The sequence below is a fragment of the Leptosomus discolor genome, chromosome 5 (assembly GCF_034619465.1).
Source record: "Leptosomus discolor isolate bLepDis1 chromosome 5, bLepDis1.hap2, whole genome shotgun sequence".
In the NCBI taxonomy this organism is placed as follows: domain Eukaryota; kingdom Metazoa; phylum Chordata; class Aves; order Leptosomiformes; family Leptosomidae; genus Leptosomus; species Leptosomus discolor.
In genome coordinates this window covers 51044803-51067265 of record NC_141395.1, presented here as the reverse complement: position 1 = coordinate 51067265, position 22463 = coordinate 51044803, and the positions used below count along the sequence as shown (strand labels likewise).

General features: G+C 42.6%; 1 protein-coding gene across 1 annotated transcript in view; it reads left to right on the top strand.

Moving 5' to 3' along the window:
- Positions 1–13722, top strand: part of ZNF704 (zinc finger protein 704) — an 87728-nt gene extending 74006 nt beyond the window's left edge. Inside the window, exons 6-9 of the mRNA XM_086465717.1 lie at positions 1301–1562; positions 6150–6254; positions 11717–11811; positions 13562–13722. Of these exons, the coding sequence (XP_086321843.1) occupies positions 1301–1562; positions 6150–6254; positions 11717–11811; positions 13562–13673 (574 nt within the window). The 3' untranslated portion in view covers positions 13674–13722. The remainder of the gene's footprint in view (positions 1–1300; positions 1563–6149; positions 6255–11716; positions 11812–13561) is intronic.
- Positions 13723–22463: the final 8741 nt, after the last annotated feature.

Below are 22463 nucleotides of genomic sequence, written 5' to 3'. Positions count from 1 at the left end.
AGGTCATGGTGATTGGGCTTAGGCTCTGAAGAGTAAGGCTATCAGAAACAGAGAAAATCTTTCTCAAAATGCAGTTACAAGTATTGCTTTGTCCTGTATATTACGGGGACATCCTTTTCATGGCACGGAGAGGGAGAAATAAACAGCGGAACTTCCCTGGAATTTGGAGGTTGTAATGTTGCTGGAGAGAGGAGTTTTGGTGGGTGACTGGCTGCGGTCTGACGGGTGGTGCTTCTGGTAGAGCCTTTCAAACCTGTTGAACCAGTGCTGTCTCGGCAGGTTCTATTGAGTAAGGTGGTGAGAGGACCATGGGTAGAGGTATACAGGCAAGCAGGCTGAAGAGCTGGCTAGGGGCTTGTTTTGGCATGCATGCCTGGAAAAGGAGGGGCCCAGCTTTCAGCCCTGATATGGACATGCAGGCAGGGGGCTGCTTAGGGCTCTCAGATTTCCCATATGGAAGATTCAGGAGAAAATGCACGTGTACGTGCTGTGAGTTACCTCTGTACAGCACGTGGATTATGAACGTGCTAAAATAGTGGTTTGTTTTGAACTTAAAGATAACACATAGCCTACTGGGAACTGCTGCTTGGACTTGGCTGCTTCGCTTCTAGCACTTGCGCTCCAACGCACAGCAGTTCAGGCCAGGGGTGCAGGGGCAGTTAAACCTTTTATGTCTCCTCCTTCAGTAAGTCTGCCTCTGGAGAGTAGGATCAGAAAGTCCTGCACTGGCAAGCCAGCCTGTATATGTCCTTTCTCTGCTTGTGTTTGAGGGAGTTGCATGGTGAGACTGTTTTCTGGCAGCTGCTTCTATTATGCCAAGGAAAGTTACGGTGAGCTGCGACCATAACTGTGTATGTATGTAACCTGTGGTAAGATTATATATTGTTTGCCATAACAGTAGTGAAATATATCAGCCCCCTGCCCTTCTGTGGCTGCTTTGTCATTTCTGAAGTCAAAATGCATTGAGATTCTTGTTATCTTCAATAGTTAGGAAGGAGAAGCTGATATTTAAGCTGGAGCATAGAAGTTAAACATCTACTCCAAGGTCAAAGAATCAGTCAAGAATAATACAGGGAGAAAAAAAATCTAATTCCTACTTCTTTTCCCTTAAGACTAGATGATTTTCTTTTCCCCTCCCCTTTCCCTGCAGCCAGAATGCTGATAAAGTAGGTAGGGTTGAAACTGGGAATATTAATTTATTGACAGTATGAATGTATTTGCTCATGCATCTGGAACTTAAAATTTACCTTGATGTTCTTGCTTTCATTTAATCAGTCCTTCATTCTTTGTCTTGATACAGACGTGTAGGAGAGTCTGACTACAGTGATGGAGAGGAGGATTTTTACTATACAGAAATCAGGCTCAACACGGACTCAGTAGCAGATGGCTTAGGCAGTCTTTCCCCAGTCTCTCCATCTTTAGCATCTCCTCCTTCCTTTCCCACCCAAGATGCAATCCGTCCTGAAACTTCCTGTGCCAAAACTGAGACTAAATTGATGACACCTCTGAGCCGCTCAGCTCCTACCAACCTCTACCTCGTACACACGGACCACGCTTACCAGGTAATGCTACTGAGAGTATCTCCATTGGTGTCATTAATGTATAAAGAAATGTTGGATTACAGTGTTTGCATTTTAAAAAGCCAAGTCTAGTTTTAAGGGGTTGAAAAGTTTTCAGGACAGCCCAAGGGGTTCGTCTCATTTAAATTTAGTTGTACACTTCTGAGCTAGTTGTTTGCTTGTCCTTCCACCACAGCCGGTGGATTTTGGGGGGCTGTTTATCCAGCCACACACAGGTGCGTACTCCAGATTGAGAAGAGTTGCTCTGTGTTTCCCACTGCTTACGTCAGTTAATTCTCCACTGACCATAAGGAGGGCCCACGGTGACGTGCTCAGATGTGGTCTCCTGCGTTGTAAAAATTCTCATTCAGTCATCCGAATCCCTCACAGTCTTCATTTAAGCTCTGCTTGTACTGGATGTGTCTGTAAGCAAGTACCCAAGGGATGCCAGGAGCGATTTATTTCCTTTATTTGTACAGTGTGAGATGTCAGTTTGCATATGTGAAGTAGAGAAGAAGAATGAAGAGGCATGTATGGTATCCTCCTACTCTTGGAGGTAGTGCTTTGCAAATGGCAAAAATCCAATCAGATCTGAAAGCTGCTGTTCCAAAAACTTCCAACTAAGTTTGCACAGAAAGCATTAATTTTAAAAGTGCACTAAAGTTTGACATGTTTTGGACTGGATACCATACGAGAAAAGAAGAATAGAGGCTTTGAAGTAGTGTGGTCCTTGACCTGCGTATGCACCGGAGAACTGAGCTCTGTTAATACCATTTATCAGATGTAATAACTTCCGTATGCAGCATTGTGCAGGTGAAACCTTTTTGTTCTGTGTCTGGAGCAGACCCGCCAAAAGGGCAGAGGGAACCACATAGAGTTCACAAGTTTGTTTTAGACTCTCATGCACGGTGGAAAGCGTGGGTGGAATCTTGGCCTCTCAGGTGGGAGCTGCATGGGGTAGGACACCAGCCTGGGGACTGACCAAGCCAGCTACGGGGAAAGAGTTTCTTCTCAGTCTAGCTTAAGCCCTGGCTCTCAGAAAGTGAGGCACTAAGTCTAGACTTCTGAAAGAGTCTCGTTTAATTTGGGATTTGTAGTCCTGACCGTCTTTGGAGACTCACTTAATCCTTTTTTATAAGCAGCTTTTGAGTAAAGCATTTGCCTAAGGAAATCCTAGTTCAAATGTTTAAACTGTTTGAATTGGATTTGGATTGATGTATTCCACAACACGAGACTAGAAGTGTCCGAGCTCTGTCTCCATTTCAAGTTGCTCTGGTTTCAACCCTTCATTTCATCAGCGAGGAGTGGCACAATCCACACCATTCAAGGCTCTCTAGTTAGAAGCAGGAGGCAGGTTCCCTGCTCAGGCATTCAGGTTGTCCTTGCAAAGGCAGCAGCTTCTGCAGGGCAGGTCAGTGGTTTCCTGTGCTGGAGTCCCTCTAGCCCAGCAAGAAGAGCGCTCTCCAGGAGGCAAGGTGGAGATTCAACTCTTGCCAGCAAGAGGAGAGATTGAGCCCAGCTTTCACTCATACCGTTACAACTGATCTGTTGTGTAAAAGGGAGTAGAAGAGAAGGTGACAACAACATCTTTAATACCACCGTATTTCCTGCAGTTTGCTGGCTGGAGTGAGCCATGTACAGAATATTGAAACTTTCTTTACTTTGGATATCATCAGTATCAAAACTGAAACAAAGTATTGAATGGGAATGTAGTGATGAAGACAGTCTCTCATATGAATAAGAGCACGAAGGTGGAAATTACTTCACTGGGAGCGAAGAAGCAAAATTCACAGCTCAAGGAACTCGGCTAAGGGAGGCTGAATAATGTTCATCCCAGGATTCCTGCTAAAAATGGGAAAAAAATATGTAACCAAAGCTGAGTTGCAAGAATCCTAAACAGACCTGTGAACTGCCCTTTCCCATGTGACTGGAAAATGACAAATTACAATGCGTGTAGTAACAAAGGAGTAAAGGGCAAGCGATCAGGAAAGTCCTGACTCTCTTCTCTGACCCAGTCCTGTGGATGAGGAAAGATTTAGAAGAATAATTGAAGAAATTGTGGAAAGTACAGCAAATGAGGTGAGCTGCAGTGGAGCAACCCCAAAGAAGAACAAATCCCTCTGGATTCAAGGAGAGCATTTGATCTTAAAATATATAGGCAGTATTTGTTAGGCTAGAGATTAATTTTAGTGTAGGAGAGAGAGCTGGGGAGTCAGGGAGAACAGCAGTGAGTTATTTTGAAAGGGCTATTGAATGTTACTAGTGGAGATCAATGAAAAGCTGGGTTTGGGCCTGATCTCATTTTCATTAAATCGTTTTGGTACTGCAGAAATACTATAATAAACTTTGCTGATAACGAACTCAGGAGATGTCAGCAGTACAGGGATTTATATATCATGCTTACATGACTGGGTCATCTGAAGAATAATAGGTTTCGGATGCAATTTTAATGGCAGAACATGCAAAGTCCTGCATCTTAGGAACTAATGAGATTTTTCTGCTATAAACTGGGGTAGTTAGAAAATTATGTGAGGAGGAAACCTGTGTTCATTAATGAAGCACAGAATGACTGAGCCAACAACCATAGAGCTGTGAAGGGAAAAAAAAATTTTCAGCCTGGAGCTGATTGGAAATTAGATGGAGGTCTGTAAGCAAAGTGAGATTGGGGTATAGAAACTCTTCAGTTCATTGTATCATTATGGTTACCTTATGGACGAGATTGTCTAAGGTGTTAGCCTGAAAAAGGTGGCTGTGCTTGATAAGCAAAGGTGCATGTCTGGGAAGCAAATGAACAAGGTGATTGACTGTCTGAGTCTGATCATATCTGAGGTGGATATTTAGGCACTGAGAAGAAAGAATTGAGCACCGTGGTATTTTAGGTAACTGCAAATTACAGCAATTTTAAACTTCTCCTACTTCACGTTTCATTATGAAACTAGTGCCTGTACCTGTTAAACTTAGCTGCAGAGGAACTACAGGCAGGCTCTTTGAGCATCTAGGATTTCCCTTGCGGGTCTTATTCAAGTACCTGAGGAAGTCGCTGTGCTGACCCCAGCTTTGAGCTGATGTCCCGGTAGGATGCTGAGCGGAGGCCGTGCCACCTCGCTGCCCACCCAGCTGCCTCCAGTTCTTCCTGGCAGGAGTGCTGTGGCCACACATTCCTTCCTGTTTGAACAGGGTTGTGGTGAAGCACTACTGGTAGCATCTGGAGTTGCCAAATTTTTCCTGATGCCTTTCAGTGAGGTTTTTATATTTTATGGAGCTCGGTGGATGTTTGCTCCGCATGCCTGTGTGGATTTCCTTGGAGGTGTCAGTGGGCTCAGCAGCCCGCAGAGCAGCGCTGCCATAGATGGAGGCATCCGGTGGTCTTGGTTTCTTTTCCTTGGAGAGACTCCAGGGGATTGCTTCAGCACTTGTTTGCTCTGAAGATTATCTTTAATGGGGACTACCAGGTTGTAGTTTGTCATCACTCCTCTCTGCCTGGCGGCTCAGGGAAGCGCTGTCTTCCCTGGAGCAGAGAGACAACTTCATCAGCCTCAAACACAAACGCTGCTTAAGTAAGTGTATTGTGTTATTGTCAGGCACAGGCAACTGAGAGGCAGAAGTAAAAGTTTATTTTTAGTCGCATGTTCTTTCTAAGTTTAAACCAAGGAGCCTTTGTTTTGTGGGGAAAGCTTGAAATTCAAGAGTTGAAGGGAGCATGGGTTCATGGTGGCTGCTCGTGCTCCTGCTAAGCAGGGTAACTGCAAAGGTATGAATTTTCTGATGCTGTAAATGAAATGGGATCCAAAAAGGGGCAGGGAAGACTTCCTGAGGGCTCATAGCCCAGCAAGAAACCCAGAGGGAAGGCACAAGATGAAAGGTGCTCGACGGCTTGAGCTCAGATTGTTGGGTATTGCACCCCAGGGCAGCACTGGTATTACAGCCCAGACAGGGAGAACATGAGAGTTCAAGGGCCCAAGGGTCCTTCAAATATTTGCTTTAGCTTAGTCTTTTAAGAGCTGTTTTTTGGATCCCAAGGATGATTTTCAGCTCCTTGTTTTTAATAGGAAAGACTGTTTTAATTGGGATGATTCCTAACAGCGTTTATGTGATACCCAAGAAATGGCCAGCCCTTACTGCTGATTGTTAACCCTGTTGTACAAGAGGCCTCGCCAACCGGTCCTCAGTGGTTTAAACCAGCTGCTACCAGTTTAAATACCGCCTTGTTTATCGCTGTGGAATGGGCGATCATTTGTAATGTTTTTTGCTGCTAGCTGGCAGTATTTTAAAAGTTGTTTGTGTATGATGTTCGATTTTGTGCGGGTTTTCATCAGATCTAGCTTTCAAGGGATTTGCGTGGATTCTTGTGAGAGCTATCACCTTTCTGTAAACAAGATTTTAAGACCAGTGATATATAAATATGTCCCTTCCTTAGTGGCTTATCCATGATTATCCCTCTCATAAGGGTAAAATGCTTGTCACCATGCATTTTTTTCCGCCTCGGAAAGTGCCTCATAGATTTACAGTTTCAAGGAGTGAAAGATTGCTGAAAATGCTTTGGAAGAGGAATGGTTCTTCTTACTGGAGTAATATTTTCTTTTCACACAGGCCACTCCTCCGGTGAACATTCCAGGGTCAGCAAAATTCACTCCCAATGGCAGTAGCTTTAGCATCTCTTGGCAGTCGCCTCCTGTTACCTTCACCGGCATTCCAGTAAGTGAACAACAAAAAAGAGAAAGGGAGAAAAGGATAATAAGCTTTTAGAACTTTTTGTTTTGTTTCATATTGTCTCATAATAGAAGTAAATTTGACATAACCGTACCGAAAAGAAACAGATGTGACGTGCACCTCAGTTTGCCAGCATGGCTGATTTTAACACTTTTGCCAGTCTCTTTAATTCACTGTAGTTACTTTTTTTTTTTTTTGCATTGGTGTCTACAAGCAGAGAATTAGATCTATAGTATATATTTTTTAAACTAGATGCTCACCAAAACCATTCTGGTGGGTGCAGAGCCTGGCACTATATGCTCCTTTTTGTGCCACTACAGGATTTCTTAGAAAACTGGGTGGAAAATCAGCGAGGAGATGGTTATGCTAATAGGCTAATTGGATTCAAGCAGTAGGGCGGTTACCTACACGAGGTCTGAAGATGAAGCACGTTTGAAAGGCAACTGAAAGAAACAGTAAGATGAAATGCAAAGTCTGATTCTAGGAAGCTACATATATGTAGCCCCTATTGAGAGCAGAAAACTGGTGTTTTATGCAGAAAATACGTTAAATACATACTGCATTTTAATATTAATACATACATATTGCAGTTTGATAGCTTTTTAATGGAGATGTATTAGATGAAAAGTCAACTCTGATCCTTTCTTCAAAAAAGCTCCTGTGATTTCATGAACAGGACTGCAGAAATGCAATGTTTGCTTAAACGTAGACTTCCAGTACTGCTAAATGTAACGCAGTATAGGTGTGGATGCTGTAGGGGGAGTTAAAAACCTTTATGAAGAGTTCAAAGGGATGAGGCTTCTGGTACCTAGCATGGTGAACACCGAAAGTAAATGTAAATCACTATTTATGAGTAGTGGAAAACCTTCTGTATAATAAACAGAAATAAATATTAATGTAATGTATCCTGATTTTTGTTGGAAAGCATTTTTCAGTACAAATTGATACTCTCTAATCATAAACCTTTTTGATATCATAAGATCTCATTTAACATTACACTTTATGAATTTTTAAAGCGCATTATATAAGGCACATTGCTCATCCGAAGAACCAGATAGCATTTTTCTCCTGACAGTGACTATTAGACACGGCGATAAGACACAGTGTTTCCCTCCCTTCTCTTCACCAAGTGAATCTCCAAAGCTTCTTACTGTCAACCTTTGGCAAATCTTGGAGATTTTCTGCAGAGGCTGTGGCATCCTGCAGGGCTGATAAAAAAATGAAAGTGGCTGAATCAATTACACGGCACTCTGCCAATGAATATTTATTAAATTCCATCAAGGAACAACTAACAGTGAAAGGCATCATGCTGGCAGCAATTTCAACAAGAGGGCCTTGACAGAGCGTGCTATCCATAAAGTTTCTCAAGAATTTGATTTCCCAACAATGGGGTTGATACAGAGTAATTATGAAACTGGCTCCTTTTGTGGAGTAGCAGAAATTGGTGCCAGGAGTGTTGGGAATCTTAAAATGCAATTAGCCACATTGTAAATCAGACACTTAAGAGGACAGGATTAGACACATATGTGTTGTTTTCTTGTTCAAGCAACAACGTTGATCTGTGGCTGTGGAGTTGAGAGTTCTCAAAAGAATTTAAGAAATGCCAAATCACTTTCTAAGAATTGTATGGAGATGCCAATGATTTAAGCACAATCTAAAAGTAATCCCAATACAAAAACCTAGGGAAGCAGTGATGACGGCAGAATTATGAACTGCTCAGGGAATTGTACAAACTGCCTTTTTATCTCTATCTAACAACATTTATAAGGCTGTTTAGGAAAAAAAAAAAAAAAACCCAACAAACAAAAAACCCCAACCAAACAAACAAAACCCCAGCCTTCTAGGTTTGCACCCATTTGACTGTTCTGTCATCATGGAAATCATTTATGAATTACAAAGGCTTGCCTGCGGTGGAAAATTGTGTGCCATAGGTGAGGGTGCAAGTGCAAAGTGATGTTTAATAATTGTATTAAATTAAAGTTTCCTTTCTCCTGTTCCAAAGTAAATTAGGTATTACCTTATAAAAACAGGGCTGTGTCAGTTCTCATCCTTACACTGAAGTGTGTAACTGCTCTAGGAAAACTGTAGTGTAGGGGACTTTCTCCTTCTCTTATGAGGTTCATTTAAGCCCAGAGACTATGTGACAGAGGCACCATACTATAACCTCGTGCAACTGTATACGTACATGGTCCCTGAGATCACAGGCACGTCTGTAGCACCCAAGGGAACTTTGGAGGCTAAGTCCAAACCATTACTTTTTGCCTGACCCTTAATATTTATTCAAGCAGTTTTCTAAAATGGCTTTGGGATACTTTTCTGGCCTGGACAAACCACTGAGCAGTAAAGGATTAGGTACAGATTTGCTAAGTGTGTAGGTCTACACATTTCTTCATGTTACTAGGGCTGTTGGGATGGGGCCATTCTGTCCTTGACCCATGAGAGAGCTGTTGAATCCTCGTTTTGAACAGGCATCTTTCTAGACCTATATGTCAGCAGTTATGCCCATGAGAGAGATGAAATTTCAAAGTCGTATTCTTTTGTGGTTTTTTTGACACCTGCCTTAGGTGTTTCCCTGTTCATTCCTGTGGGCGTTGAATTTCGATGACACTGAGCTCCTTGTTTGCCGTCCTGGGAACTGGGGTGTTCAGACAGACATCATGACTTGCATGAAGTCCTCACTTTTGGGCAGTCTTTGAGCAGAGGAGCACCGAAAGGCCCTTGTGAACATGAGCGTGCTTATCAGCAAGTTCCTAAGCGCCTCAAAACAAGCTGTATGTACAGCTGGATCAGTGTGGGGCTGCTTTCAGGCTCAGGGGTATTCACAGCATCTAACTGTAGGCATTTATCCAGAAGTCTTGTAGTCAAAAAGGAGGAGAATTAGGGGAACCTCCAAAGTCCTTATACTTTGTGCTCTGAATCATGCATAAGGTAGATTCCCAAGGCAGATGGGAAATACACTTTTTCGTACCATTTTCCCAAGTTAACTTGGTAGGTGCAAGAGAAGGCTGAGTGTTGGCACAGCTGTGAGTCATTGCTAGGTGCAGTTCTCTGCATGAAGCAGAAGGGACAAGCTCTACCACTTGATACTGAGTAAAAAGTAGGAGTAAAAGTAAGGCACAGCGTTGGGATGGATGAGGAGGACAAGTTAAATGATGCAAGTGGGATGAGCAATGGCGGAGTCTGTATCTCTTGGTACTGTAGGACTTAACATAATGACCACATAGTTCCACTTTTATGTAATGTAGGATAAAAGTCTTCTTGAATGCCAGAGTGATCTCTGCCGTGTAGTATTGATTTTTACCTGCCTGCTCATAAGACACAAAAAGGTTGAACAGGGGAGAAGATCTTTCAGTTTGATAATCTGATGTTTACAGAACACAAATCTCCTCTGTAACCAGTTTCCCCCAGGAGTTATAACTGGAAACTCCAGGTCCTCGCTTCAAACAAACGCTATCGTTTCACATTAATTCTCTTGTTAAACAACACTTCAAACATGAAAAGCCTCCGAGGGTGAGGATTGTCTTCTCACGCCCTCCTCTTAATCTGCTCTTAGTGTGGCCACAAAGGGGTGCAGCTAGCTGGTACTGCTTAGATCTGTTGCAGAGCGTTTCAAAATGAACTAAAGCTCAACTCCAGTGCAGTTGAGCTGCCTTAGTGTGCCAGTCTGTGGAAACCGTTGTGCAGAGCCCCTCTCTGGAGATGTGAGGGGAGATGCAGTCTGCACGCTGCAATTGCTGCTCAAGCCTGTTCTGTGTTTGGAAGCAATCAGGATAATTGCTTAGAACATAGGAGGGCATTAAAGTACTTTTTTTTTTTTCTCAATGATAACCAAGGAATATGTTGCATATCAGTTAGTAGTGGTAGATAGAAAAATATTCTGGATTTTAAAATGTTTGAGAACCATAGCAGAATTGGCTGGAGATCTCTGGTTGCTGGTAATAACTGGAAAACTGTGTAGTGTGTGGTGAATGCCAAAGACTGGAAGAGTGTTACTGCTTTGCATTTTATCTGCAGTGTCTCATTCATTCTTGGGTAAAACAAGAGAAGTGGTTGATAAAAGATAGGAAAAAAATGTAGCAGACAACAAGCTGCCCTCAATATTGTGGAGTGATACGACAGAAGGAGTTAGTGTGGTCTCTGGTTGTATAAAACATGACTTACGGTAAGCAGGTGGAGAGAGACGGAATTTCTTTCAGGTTTTGGAGATACATTTCATACATTAGTAATGGTCTAAACTTGTCCAGAGCCTGAGCTGCACGTGCAGTTAAATCAGAAATTTCTGTAGTTACCAGCCAAGAGTAAAAGTTGAGAGTGTCTGCACTCCGTTACAAGTGTTGGTGAGTTTTTTGCTACTGTGGAGTAGCTATAAAATAGACTTTGTATCAAAAATCGAAGCACGTTCAGTAACTCTCTTGAAGTCAGATCACTTCCCATTCTTCCAGATACTATGAGACTTCAAAAGGGCAAGAGTGAAAAGCCATAGCAATGCAGGGAACGATGGTGAGATCTGCAGTCCTGGCTGCAGGAGGCAGTGACTCTGTGCACTGGCTGCCCAAATGAAGCTTGCCACATTCTGTACATAACAAAAAATGAGTGTTTATAAATTTTTTTCTGGGGTTTTAGATGTAAAGTGCTTGTAGCCGTCACCCAGGAGCAAAATAAGACCCTAGCAGTAAATAATTCAGGAATTATTTAGGGCTGAGCTTTATGCCCTGTGATTACTCGAATAATGTTGCCAACCTCCAGGTTCCTGTAGGAGGCTTATGTGGAAAGTCTCAGCAGTCCAAACTACACCCTTCAGTCGGGAATATTCACAAAGGAGGACACCTGCTGAGAAGGTTCACAGGGCAGGACAGAGGAAATGATCCAGTACGTCTTGCCAGCAGCCTCGGTCAGAAGGCCTGCCTTGCGCTCCCAGTAAAACCCTGGGGGCTGCACCGTAACGGCCCTGCAGCAAACCCTCTTCTCCAAGGCTGTCTCTACATAGAGTGCCAAGTCACAGATGAGAGCGACTTATGAAATCCCTTTATTTCAGAGGGGGTTATTGGTATTGATCTCAGCACAGCCCGGGGTTGGTTTTTCCAGTTATTTTGTCTGCTTAAATTGCAGAAAGTTTTCCTAAGACCTCTTCAGAGTTCTTCAGTCAGAATGAATGCATTTTCTGTATTTCCCAAAACCTGCAACGATGCTGATCTGTGTGGTGGTTTGCTCTGTTTGGATGACTGGATGTACAGGGAAACATAATAGAGCTAATACAATGTACCTAATGCTAAATGGTCAGTCTTTGTAAATAGACCTGCGGCTTACTTATATTTGATGTTATGTGATAACCTTTCCTGGGTGTCCTTGCCACTGTGCATCATGAATTGCATTTTCTGGGAAAAGTGTTTATACTGCCTTCATATGTGTATGTTCTTCATAAGCAGCTTTTTTGTCTGTATTGACAGGTTTCACCAACTCATAATCGTCCTGCAGGGAGTGGAGAGCAGAAACAGTCCCACACAGTTCTTTCATCACCGCCTAGAGTAGCATTTGGCTTGAGGTACGGGACCATTAGCTCCTGCTGACACACCAGCAGCCTCAGAACCTGGAGGGCATTTAGTAAATAAGTTGTCAGTGGCCAAAGAAACAGAAAAACCACGCCGCCAACCGCGATTGCAGTTGTCAGGCAGTTTCTTACTAGTACGCCTCAGAGGAAGCGTGCTGGACCCATTTTGCTTTTCATTACCATCAAAGGTGAAGTCTGGGGGAAAAACGAGTTGTTGTGAAATGAAAAAGGCAGACTGTGAAGCCAAACTGCAGGCCTTATGCCAGGCGTGTCTGGAGGTCAGGTGCGGATCTAAATTGCCCTGTGAACCAATGCTGCCCAGATTCACTGCTCCGGGTGAAGCATCCTGAACTGCATTACCTGGCTTCAGTGTTTTCCCTGAAAGCCTGGGCTGTCTTGTGTGTTCATCACCATTCAGTCGGTATGGTATTTTGCTTCAATTGAATTGTAAGAAATCATATCTTACAATAAATTAGATCAAAGCAAAGCTTTTTATACCTTGTCTTCCCAGACATAAGCTGCATTCACTTCTGTCAAAGCTAACTGATCTTTGACCAGTCCGCTTTAAAAGCGTTCAAAACACTGTGACGCTGAATTTCTTACAGTAAAGATACTCCTTATTTCTCACAGTCCTCAAGGTGACCTTTCCCTAAAAGGGGACAAAAGGAAGGTTTCATGCTTTTCGTTTTCTTCATGATCATTGCATATGCTGCAAACCAAACTTAGAATCTTCCCAATTCATGGCTTGTGCCCGTTAGTGAATGTTCAGCAATCAAAAAACATACAGGTGTGCAAGAGAGGAGCCACCGGGCAGTTCCTGTGTAATGAGGGGATTAACGATTCCCTCTGCCCGGTTATTTGATTTAAAGGCGCCAGGACGGATGGCACTGCTGTAGCGAGCGTTGGGTTACTTGCAGCATTGCTCCTCAGGTTTGCTGGCTTGCTATGTGTGGAATCAAGAAAGTTCATTTTAACAGTTCCTTTGATCATTTTTCTAAACTTGTGAACTTCTGAGTGTGGTTGTAAGATGGCAAACACAACAACCGTTAGAGCTTTAAAAGCAGGCACTGCCTGCCTTGCTGACTGAAGGAGCTGAAGAAGGAGCACACGTGAACGTGCTGCAAAGGAGGGCGAGGGTTAAAACTTGTTTCCAGTCGCTTTGTTGTTTTTCATTCAGTGAGCTCAGAGCAAGCGGTGCAGGACAGACTGGCCAGCTGAGGAGCTGGTAGCTTTTCCCCTCTTTTGCATAGCTGCTACCTGCTGGTAGTCACGGTCTGCTGCTCAGAGCTATGCAAAATACTTGTGCCCTGGCTCTGCAGCAGAGAGCACTTCTGCCTGATGTGACCTGGACCCCGCTGTAGAGCAGCTGTGACTGTCCCTTACGGCTTATCACTCGACGTGGCTGAAGTACCATTTATCTAGACCAGGTTTAGTCGCTGGCCGAAGTCAGGGCTGTATGTTCCCAGGATCATCCCCGGAGCAGAGGAGCAGGCTCAGCAGCTGCTGCAGAGGCTGTAGAAGCCAGGCAAGGAGAAGGACTGGTCCCTTGTAGCTGTGGAGTCACGGCCGTATATGTCTGTCTGCTTCGTCAGCTCCCAGCTGACTCAAAACCAACCCAAACCCCTTTGAAACGCCAGGGGTTCTCTGCCTGCTGCAGTCCCTTGAGGTTGTTGTCCTGATCTTAGGGTGATAAAGCAAAGCTCTGAAAGCACCTCCTTAACAAGCTTCCCTTTCTCTCTGACAGGAAGCCTAGAGGGGAGGGGAAAAAGTGTCGGAAGGTCTATGGGATGGAGAACAGAGATATGTGGTGTACTGCCTGCCGGTGGAAGAAGGCCTGCCAAAGGTTCATCGATTAAAGATTGGAATTATGCAGAGGATTTGGGGATGGGGGAGGACAACAGCAGAACCAGACTGCTGCAGCTGCACTGTATCGCTTCCCATTTTCCCTCCAGTGACGTGGTGTTGGGGGTTTTGGTTTTTTGGGGTGTTTTGTTTTGGTTATTTTTTTTAAAGAGCTTTGTATTTCAAAGTGAAGCACTTGTAGCCAAGGAGAAGCACTAATCAAAACCTGTGTGGAGCAATAGAGCAAAAAAAAAAAAAAAAAAAAAAAAAAAAAGCAAAGCCAAGAAGATACAACAAAGTTCTGTCTTACTAAGTATGGAAACCAGAGCAGCTATTAGTGTTTTTCTGTAAAAGAAAGGAAAAAGTTAATTTTTTTGCTAACTCTGTGAGCTACTTGCTCCTTAGGATCATTTTTAACCATTTCAGTCTCTGTGCTGTGAACGTCTGTATTTGCTAAACTGAACAATTTTTCTTTTCCTGAAACGAAGATCTCTTTTTGAAAGCTTTCTAATAAACACTTCAGAGTCGTATAAGCTACAGTTTTCTCAACAAAAGCTGTACTAAGACTAGAGACTGCTAAATGATTCTCCTGATACGAATGATCATGATTATATTATATTTTTGGAAAGGGAATGTGGGGAGGAGTTGGGATTTTCATTTGTTTGTTTATAGGAGAGAAGTAAAGTCTGCATTGGACAAGCAGTCCTCCTGGAAGATCTTTAAACCAGGCACAGACCAGTGGAGTGGAACCAAGTAATTTAAGAACCAAATTGGATTGTAATCCTCTGGAGGAAGAAAAGCAGGAGTGGAAAGTCACCAGGAGATACTGTCACAACCAGAAGCTGAGGGAAGAAACCCAGCGACGCTTGAAGAAGACGACAATGAGGGTCCAGTAGCTTTTCTTACTACTCTCCCGTTCCTGAGGGAGGATGAGCAGTTGGACCAGCACGTCTGTTGCTGCAGGAGAACTGGTAAACGCAGCCACTAGGAATCTATGTAATAGCTATTCAGGGACACGATTCAGCCCAGCAGTTCTGCTCTTGCTTCCTTTTCTCTTTGAGAGATTGTTGTTAAGACAATGGTTTGCTCAGCTTTCCCCCCTGCCCCCCCCCCCCCTTAAAGTGGCCAGGATTTATTTGATGCAAAAAATTGGTAGAAAAAAGAAACTACCCCCCTTTGCACAACATCATCTCAGAAAAAGAAGTACCACAGCAAAGGAGCCATGTATTTCTGGTAAAACTCCATTTCTCAGTTCATGTTGATGTACGAATTCATAAGTTTCTCTGCTTGCAGTACTTGGATAGATTTGGGTACTTCAGTTTCTCTGTCCATTAGACCGTGTACACCAAAATGCAGCAAGCTGGGGTTCTCTCTCAACTTGTATCAAATTACAATTCTTTCAATGCAAAAATAAAGTAAGGATTTACTAGGCTATGAATGTATATGGTTAAACAATACTTGCCTGCTAAAGAAAACAAGACAACCTTAAAAAAAATAAAGAAAGACACAGAAGCAAAATTTTGCCTATTAATAGAGGCGTGGAGGCCCACAAATTCCTGGGTTGGTTTTTTTTTTCATACCATTTGAAATTAGACCAGACCTTTTTCTTTTCTTTTTTTTTTTTTTTTTTTAGTCTGTTGTCTAAGCCGACTCGTTCTCACTGAAATAAGGGGACTCTAAATGTCTAAACAGCTTTCTAAAATCTGGTCCAAAGTTCACTTGATAGCTTTATTAAGCGTGCATCACTACTTGTGTCTGTGTAAAAGCACAAAATAACAGTGCAGTTGTTCAGAATATACACCATGAATTCAATAAAGTAGCACTGAGAAGTAAAATTTATAGTAGGAGTTACTGAAAGTTACCATCTGATTTACTTCAAATAAGTTAATTGGGCAATCAGATGCCTAATTTGAGCGTGTTATTTCTGCAGTTGTTTACAAATTGTGTAATTTGGATGCACAAGTGGCAAGGTACGCTTGCGTGCATGCAATGACTTGATTGTTTTGCCCAATTGTGTTCTCAAAGTCATTAAAAAAAAAAAAAAAAGAAAGAAAAACAGACTCTGGAATCTAGTAGGACCCTGAAATACAAACACACATACGTGTGTGTATGAGTATTGACATATATAGTTTTATATATATATAAAACCTGGGATCAACAGGGAGGAGAAAGATTGTTTTCTTTATAAATATGAAAACCAAGACACTAAAGGTCAGTGGATATACATAGCCACTGTATTACCATCTTTCCTCTTAGTAAAATGTGGCTCATGGGTTTTCTTTGGATGTTGTATTTTTTCAATTTCCTTGGTAAAATACCTCGTAGTGATTCATAGTCGTTTCATCTTCAAACACTGAGCTTGCTGATGGTGTATTTACTTTGGTAGAACTCATAAAATTTGGGACTTTTCCAAGATACTCCTGCCAATTTGCCCCATGATTTTTACAAGCATTCTGTAATTAATTTGACCATTGTTAGACTGACAGTATTTGCCTGTGTATTTGGTGTTCCCCTCCTTTTATATTTTCCCTTTTTGCTTTGGAGGATCTTCTTGAAAATATTGTATCAGGTTGTATATTGTTTCTATAATGTCATGGCATTGTGAGCACCTTTCCTGAGGGCACTTTACGAATTATTGTAATAAGATTATTCTTTATAAATTTCTGCGCAGAAGAATGGTTTTGTTGCCAGACCAGATTGCCCTCTGCTACAAATTTGATATGGATCGCATACAGGCACAAAAGCCACAAATCATCAAAACCAGGATAGAAGGTTGGTGTTAACAAAACAGGAGAGAAATCCTGCCAGGACAAAGCTAAATTACCAGTATTTTTACTCAACCTTTAATCAGCAGTTTGTATTAAATCAGTTTTGCATCTTCTGGCTGTGGCATTTTGATTCAAAAGCAGGCACTCCTTGAGTTACCGTGTCTCAACCACGGCCAGCGTGAGCAAGGCGGCACGGCTGTCTGGACCTGCACGAAGCATTCACCACCCATCACTTCGTGCTTTGAACTCGGATTCCGTCACGTGGCATGAGCGCTTCGGCGCCTGCCGAGATCCTGTTCGCCCTCCTGACACAGCCAGCAAGAACAGGAATGTCAGCAAAGCCTGTCCTGTGCTGGCAGTACCGAGCGTGATCTAGAATAACCTCTTCCCTTTTTCAGTCTCTTGCTTCTGTGTTGCTTTAAGCTGCGTCGCTGTCTCTTTGGCATCCGACCTGTCTCACACTTCTGCACCGGCCTCTCCAAAACAGTCCGATTGCTTTGTTTTCCCAAGGAAGAGCTGGCCTGAACCCTGTGGTCGTTTACCATCATCTGTACGGGCCACGTCCCCTATTTTTGGTTTCTCTGTCAGAGATAGGTCATTGTCTGACCTCCCAGAGAAGTCAGAAAGAACGGCCGGAACGTATCGTGCCACATCTGTGTGCCACAGGGATTTAGACGCGGGTTCATTTATGTCAAAAGCCAGAACTTCCCCCCCAGATACAAAAATGGAAGGGTCTATTTTATTGAGTTTAACCACTTATTAGTATCGATGCTGGTGACAGAAATTGCCTACATCAGCATCAGAGTGGAGATCAACTGTATAGATCCCAGATATTTTTCTTCAGGAGTTGTCCTGCTATAACAAAGCAATTTCCCACTTCCCCATTTACCCCAAAAGAGCTGGAAAAGGAAGTGGGAAATTTTAATGATAGTTTGTGACTGTGCTGCAGCTGCTCCCATCCGAAGCTACTGGACGTTACAAACTCAGATCAGCTTAGTCATAAATGGTTTCCACCCAAAACAATGTGCCTGATTCTCTAGTGCCTTGCACAAATGTAACAGTATACACAGGATGCAAAGTGAGCAAAACCTCCTCCATTCCAATTTGCAGGTTTAGACTTTCTTTTAACCAATACCAGTTGTCACCCAGCCGGTACCTGTTGCCATGTAAGGCAGACCTGTCAGCCCTGCTCCTGTGAACAAGCTGAGCAGGATGCTTCTCTGTTGAAGTACTCTTTCCAGCTTGTTACCCTGGTGTGAACGTTAGCTATCTAATGACCCACGGATTTCTTGCACCCGTTCGCTGTCACTGACATCACTTTCTTCATTCCTTCTCCCCTTCGTTTTTTAAGATAATGGCTTGGTAGGCAATACCACAGGAGGCAAAGCTTTAGCCAAAAGTTCTTACAGAACCCGCATGTAAGAGTGGATTCCACCTCCGTGCCATAGCCCAGATGTCCTTGTTGCTCGGTTTTTCTTTTTTCATTCATTCTGATCCAGTGAGTTGGGATGGCTTTCTGTCTCTTGCTGTGGTCTGGGGCCAGCTAGAGTGGCCCTGCCAAGAATTCAGGGCAGCCGCTGTACATGTGGCGGAATACAAAGTGATTTCTTTCTTCCCCTGTCCGTAGATAAGTTGAAACACCGCCTCAGAAACAGGACATGAAACTAGAAGCTTCCTGGCCATGTGCAGAGACATGAGAGGTTGCCAGGGAGGCTTGTTTCTGTTGGTTCAAACATCAATCATCTGTTGGAGAAAGTTGTGCTGCGCCTTTTCTTAGAAATATTTTGATAAGGAAGCATTTGTAAAGTCTCATCTTGGTCTTACATTTATGCTTTAGTCAACCTTCCTGTAAGGTGGTAGCACAGGAACTGAGCCGTGTACCGAGAACTGGATTTCATCTGCGTTTGTCAGGATTTTTCTGGCAGATAACTGCGCTGCAAAGCGTCACAGCAGAGATTCTGTTCTAGTGTAAGTTCAGAAGTTTTATGGCATCTTAGAAAGTTGGTAATGAGGAAATATTAGTTGAGCTGAGGGCTTAAAGACACTCTGTGTCTGCTGGACATAAGCAGCCCCTATGTGCAGCTATGTGGAGTTTGAAAAGCTTCACGAGTGCAAAAAAGCCAATCTTGAAGCTGGGAGTGCCCAGCTGAACTGGTTTTTCACCTTGGACCCCAGTGCTCTCGCACTGACTGTGCTCTCATGGCTGTCCAAATGCACGGCCAAAGAAGATGTGTGTCTGCCACTTGCAGCTTTTGGAGTGCATTCCTCAATATGAAAACTACTACTCGTGTTCTTTGTGCTTCGCACAGACCATTTTTAACAGAGTCAAGAAGACCTTGAAGACAGAAATCAGTCTGTTTCTGATGGCAGCAAGCAGAATACAATACGGTTTGCTCCCCTGCTTGGTTGTGCTCCCGGCAAGAGCTCATGTGACCAGTCAGCTGACAAAATGTAAGGAAATGGATAAATTTAGTGACAAGCCGGTGTTCTGCTTGTTTTAACACATCTTAACACCAAGAATTTCTTTCCTTCCATGTTTGAATCTGAACATGAGATCTCTAATATACCCTTGAGGGAAATTAATGTAGCAATAGAAATGCTGTTTCAGCTTTCCTGTTGCTTAGGCATATGCACATGGTGGGGTTTCGAGATTAAATATGAATTCTTGATGTAATTCAATGCTGAAGATGGACTCGAATATTTTAAAATGTTGGACTGTGAGTATTTACCATTTGCCAATCCTCTTAAAAAATTCAGGTTTGACTTTGGAGTCCTTACCTTAGTATGTTATACCCTGCAGCAACTAGTGTGTGATGGGTAGTGGTCAGAGAAACAAGTTACTAAAATGTTTGTAAAAAACTGACTTGGGAAAACAGGGAGAAAACCCCAGATAGTGAATACAGATTTCCTCGGGGAACATAAGAGGGCTGTAATGCAGGATGTAGGTTTATTTGAATGGAAGACGGCTAAGAAATGGATTTTTTTTTTCTATTCTAGGCAAAATTTAAAGAGCAATATGTCACTGCTTGAATTATTAAAATTAGAAGGAAGCAGTAATTAGTGAACACGGTCTTACTTAATGCTATAGCTTATGAAGTTCCAAGTAGAACGAAAAAAACCATGTTAGACAATGTAAAAATACAGAAAATGAGTTTGAACCATAAGCTAACTATAATACAGATCTATATATTTATATGAAACTGTTCAGGATCTACTGTAAATACAAAGGCTTCTTGTCTGTATAGTTGCTTGCTCAAAGCGCACGTTGTCTATAATTGGATTACTCCTTAGTAAATTACTTCAGCAAGCAAAAAAATAACATGTTAGCGTGATCTCCTGGAGGTGCTGAGTGCTTTGCTTTGCAAAGTGCCAGTTCTGCATGAAATTAAAACATGTGCCGTGTTCTTTTTAATGTCTGCAAAGGTACCAGCTTCAGTAAGCCCGAGCTTTTACTGAACCGTGTTAACTAGTATTTTGAAGGAATCCATATGCAAATTCTCAAATGTCTCTTTATTCGAGTGCAAAGAAATTATTTTTGGTCCATAATAACTTTTCAGATCAACTTTTTTTTTCCTGTGCCCAGGGTCTCCATTCTGCAAATTCCCAAATATTTATACTGAAGTGAATAAACCCCAGAATCTTCAATACTGGGACCTAAAAATATAAATAGCACCTGGCATCGGAATTTTTAGTGTCAGCATTTAACTGTAGTAACTAATTCTTACAGCGATGCCAACGAATCTTTCAGGGAAGGGGCATGGCCGCGCCGAGGTAGAACTGCTGGTATTCCCACAGTGAAATGTAGGCTTGGAGTCATCCGAGCGCTCGAGTATGTGTTTAACGTCACTTGCGGGGGCTGCTGACGGGACTAGCTGTGTTTCCAAGTCGGGCACACGTTGTTACGCTCTTCGGCAGTCGGGCCTTGGCAAGAGCAGATCCTCTGACAGCTTTGTTTGAAATACGCACTTTGTAAGACAATCTATCTTCTTCTGATTTTATGCAATTTATCTTGCTATTGACTTTGCTCCCATGCTCGCTCGTACTCACAGCAAGCATTCATTTGGCCGGTCAGCTGATGAAGACCAGACAAATTTAGAGATTTTTTTTTTTTTAATTATTTTTTGCATTGCAAAAGGAAAGTGAGAAAGACGAGAAGTTTAACTGTGCATTTCAGCAGTTGAAAGCATTGCTTAGGTTTGTAAAAGGTGTCTGTTTGCCATCAAGCTCAAAGGAACTTAGTTGAGCACATCAGGAAAAAAACGCAGGACAAGCAGGTCACACTATAAAAATGTGTATCGTTCCATCTGGATTCCCTGTACACTCAACACTCCCCCAGGCAATGGGAGGCACAGGAGCAATAGGTATGCAAGGAAATAAATAAGTTTACCTGAAAACTTTAGGAATACTGTGCTTTTAAGCCACAAATGATGTTTATGTGTAATTTTTAGTGTTAAAAGAAAACAGACAGTAGCCTTATTAACGAGGTGCAATACTGACAAAGGGCTAAATTATGGAAACGAGTGGGGGGAGGGTGTACACCACTGCAAAATGTGCACTCTTTTAAAACTGACTTTTATAGCACTGGGGTCTCATTACCTCTCTGAAATTACAATGTTGGTACCATTTCGTAACCATTTATTATACATTATGAAACAGGATTTGGGATTTCCTAAGAACCGAAAGGAGGAGAGGGGGGATTGTAAGTCACATGGAAGAGTGGTTTGTTGTTTTACGTGGCAGAAGTAACCTCAAACACCTTTACAAAGCCATACAAATTCTGGATTACTGAAAGAGAAAAGTATATTGCCCTTGGTTACAGTGATAGTTTAGTCTGGAATTTCCCATGATGTTGTGAAAATGCCTACTTGAGTGTTCATTGTTTGCTTTGTCTCTTGTATTTTATTATTGGGTTTTATTTGTTTGTATTCTGATTGTGAAGACAGTCCTAAATCACGAGTACTTGGCTTGAAATCATATTCTTTTGAAAATAACTTTTAAAATTGAGAGATTTCTTCATTGTACTGTACAGTCTGAATGAGATCATACAATGTGATCTGCTCCAGCTTAGGTGGAGAGTTCATGCAAGCAGAAGGTTACATAGGAAGAGGTTATGTGGAGAGTTCGTTGTTCAGCTATGAAAAGGCTTTGGACAATCAATCTAAAAGCTCCGCTCACGTATTTCTTGTCTCCATCTGCACCGGGGGGGTCAGCAGAAGATAGATTGCCAGGTGTGGTGTATCTTGCTATCTTACGCCGTCTTTTTTTGCTGTTAAATAATGTCATCCACGTCATTTTCCCATCTCTCTTATTTCTTGTCTTACACTCAGAGTCCAGAATTAAGTGAATGACAGAAACAGTCAGATCTGTTGAGCTGTTCAGTTGTTTCCCTATTTGGCTCACTTCTAGCAACAGGCCAAAGAACAAACTCACATTTAGAGACATTAGTTGAAAGAGGCTTGTGCCAGTCAGGTAAGAATTGGAACAAAATTGCTCAGAATTGGATCCCAGTAGGAGGAAACTAGTCTTAAGCAGTCAGTTACAGAAGTTGTTTGTTTATTGGTTTTTAAATCAAAAGCCTGATAAAAAGCCTTGTTACACAACTAAGAGGAAAATGCAGACAGCACTGTAACAAGCTGAGCCCTCGCAGCATTGCAGATTTGCTCGGGAGAGTTGCAGTTCCTCCCATGAGTAACTGCATTGACCCAGCCTGCTGACACAGGTTGTGGAACGAAGGCACTTGGGTTTTCCTCTGCGTGATGATTTCCACTGTGATTGGGAGTGTTCGGTTGTGAATCTGAGCACTTGAGAAGAGACTTTTGCTGTTAGGCTTTGTGGGAGGGATGGATACGTAGCTGGGCACGTTTGCGTGGCCGTTGGAAGATGTTGGCTCAGTGTCTAGTAATAGCGAAGTGGCAGCACTTTGGCGGTGTCACTTAGTGATGGATTAAAGAGCTCTTAAGCACATGGTGTTCAGCCTGTAATCCATCGTAGCGATAGCAGGCCCGGGGAGAAGGGGGTTCCTCAGCATGGGATCCA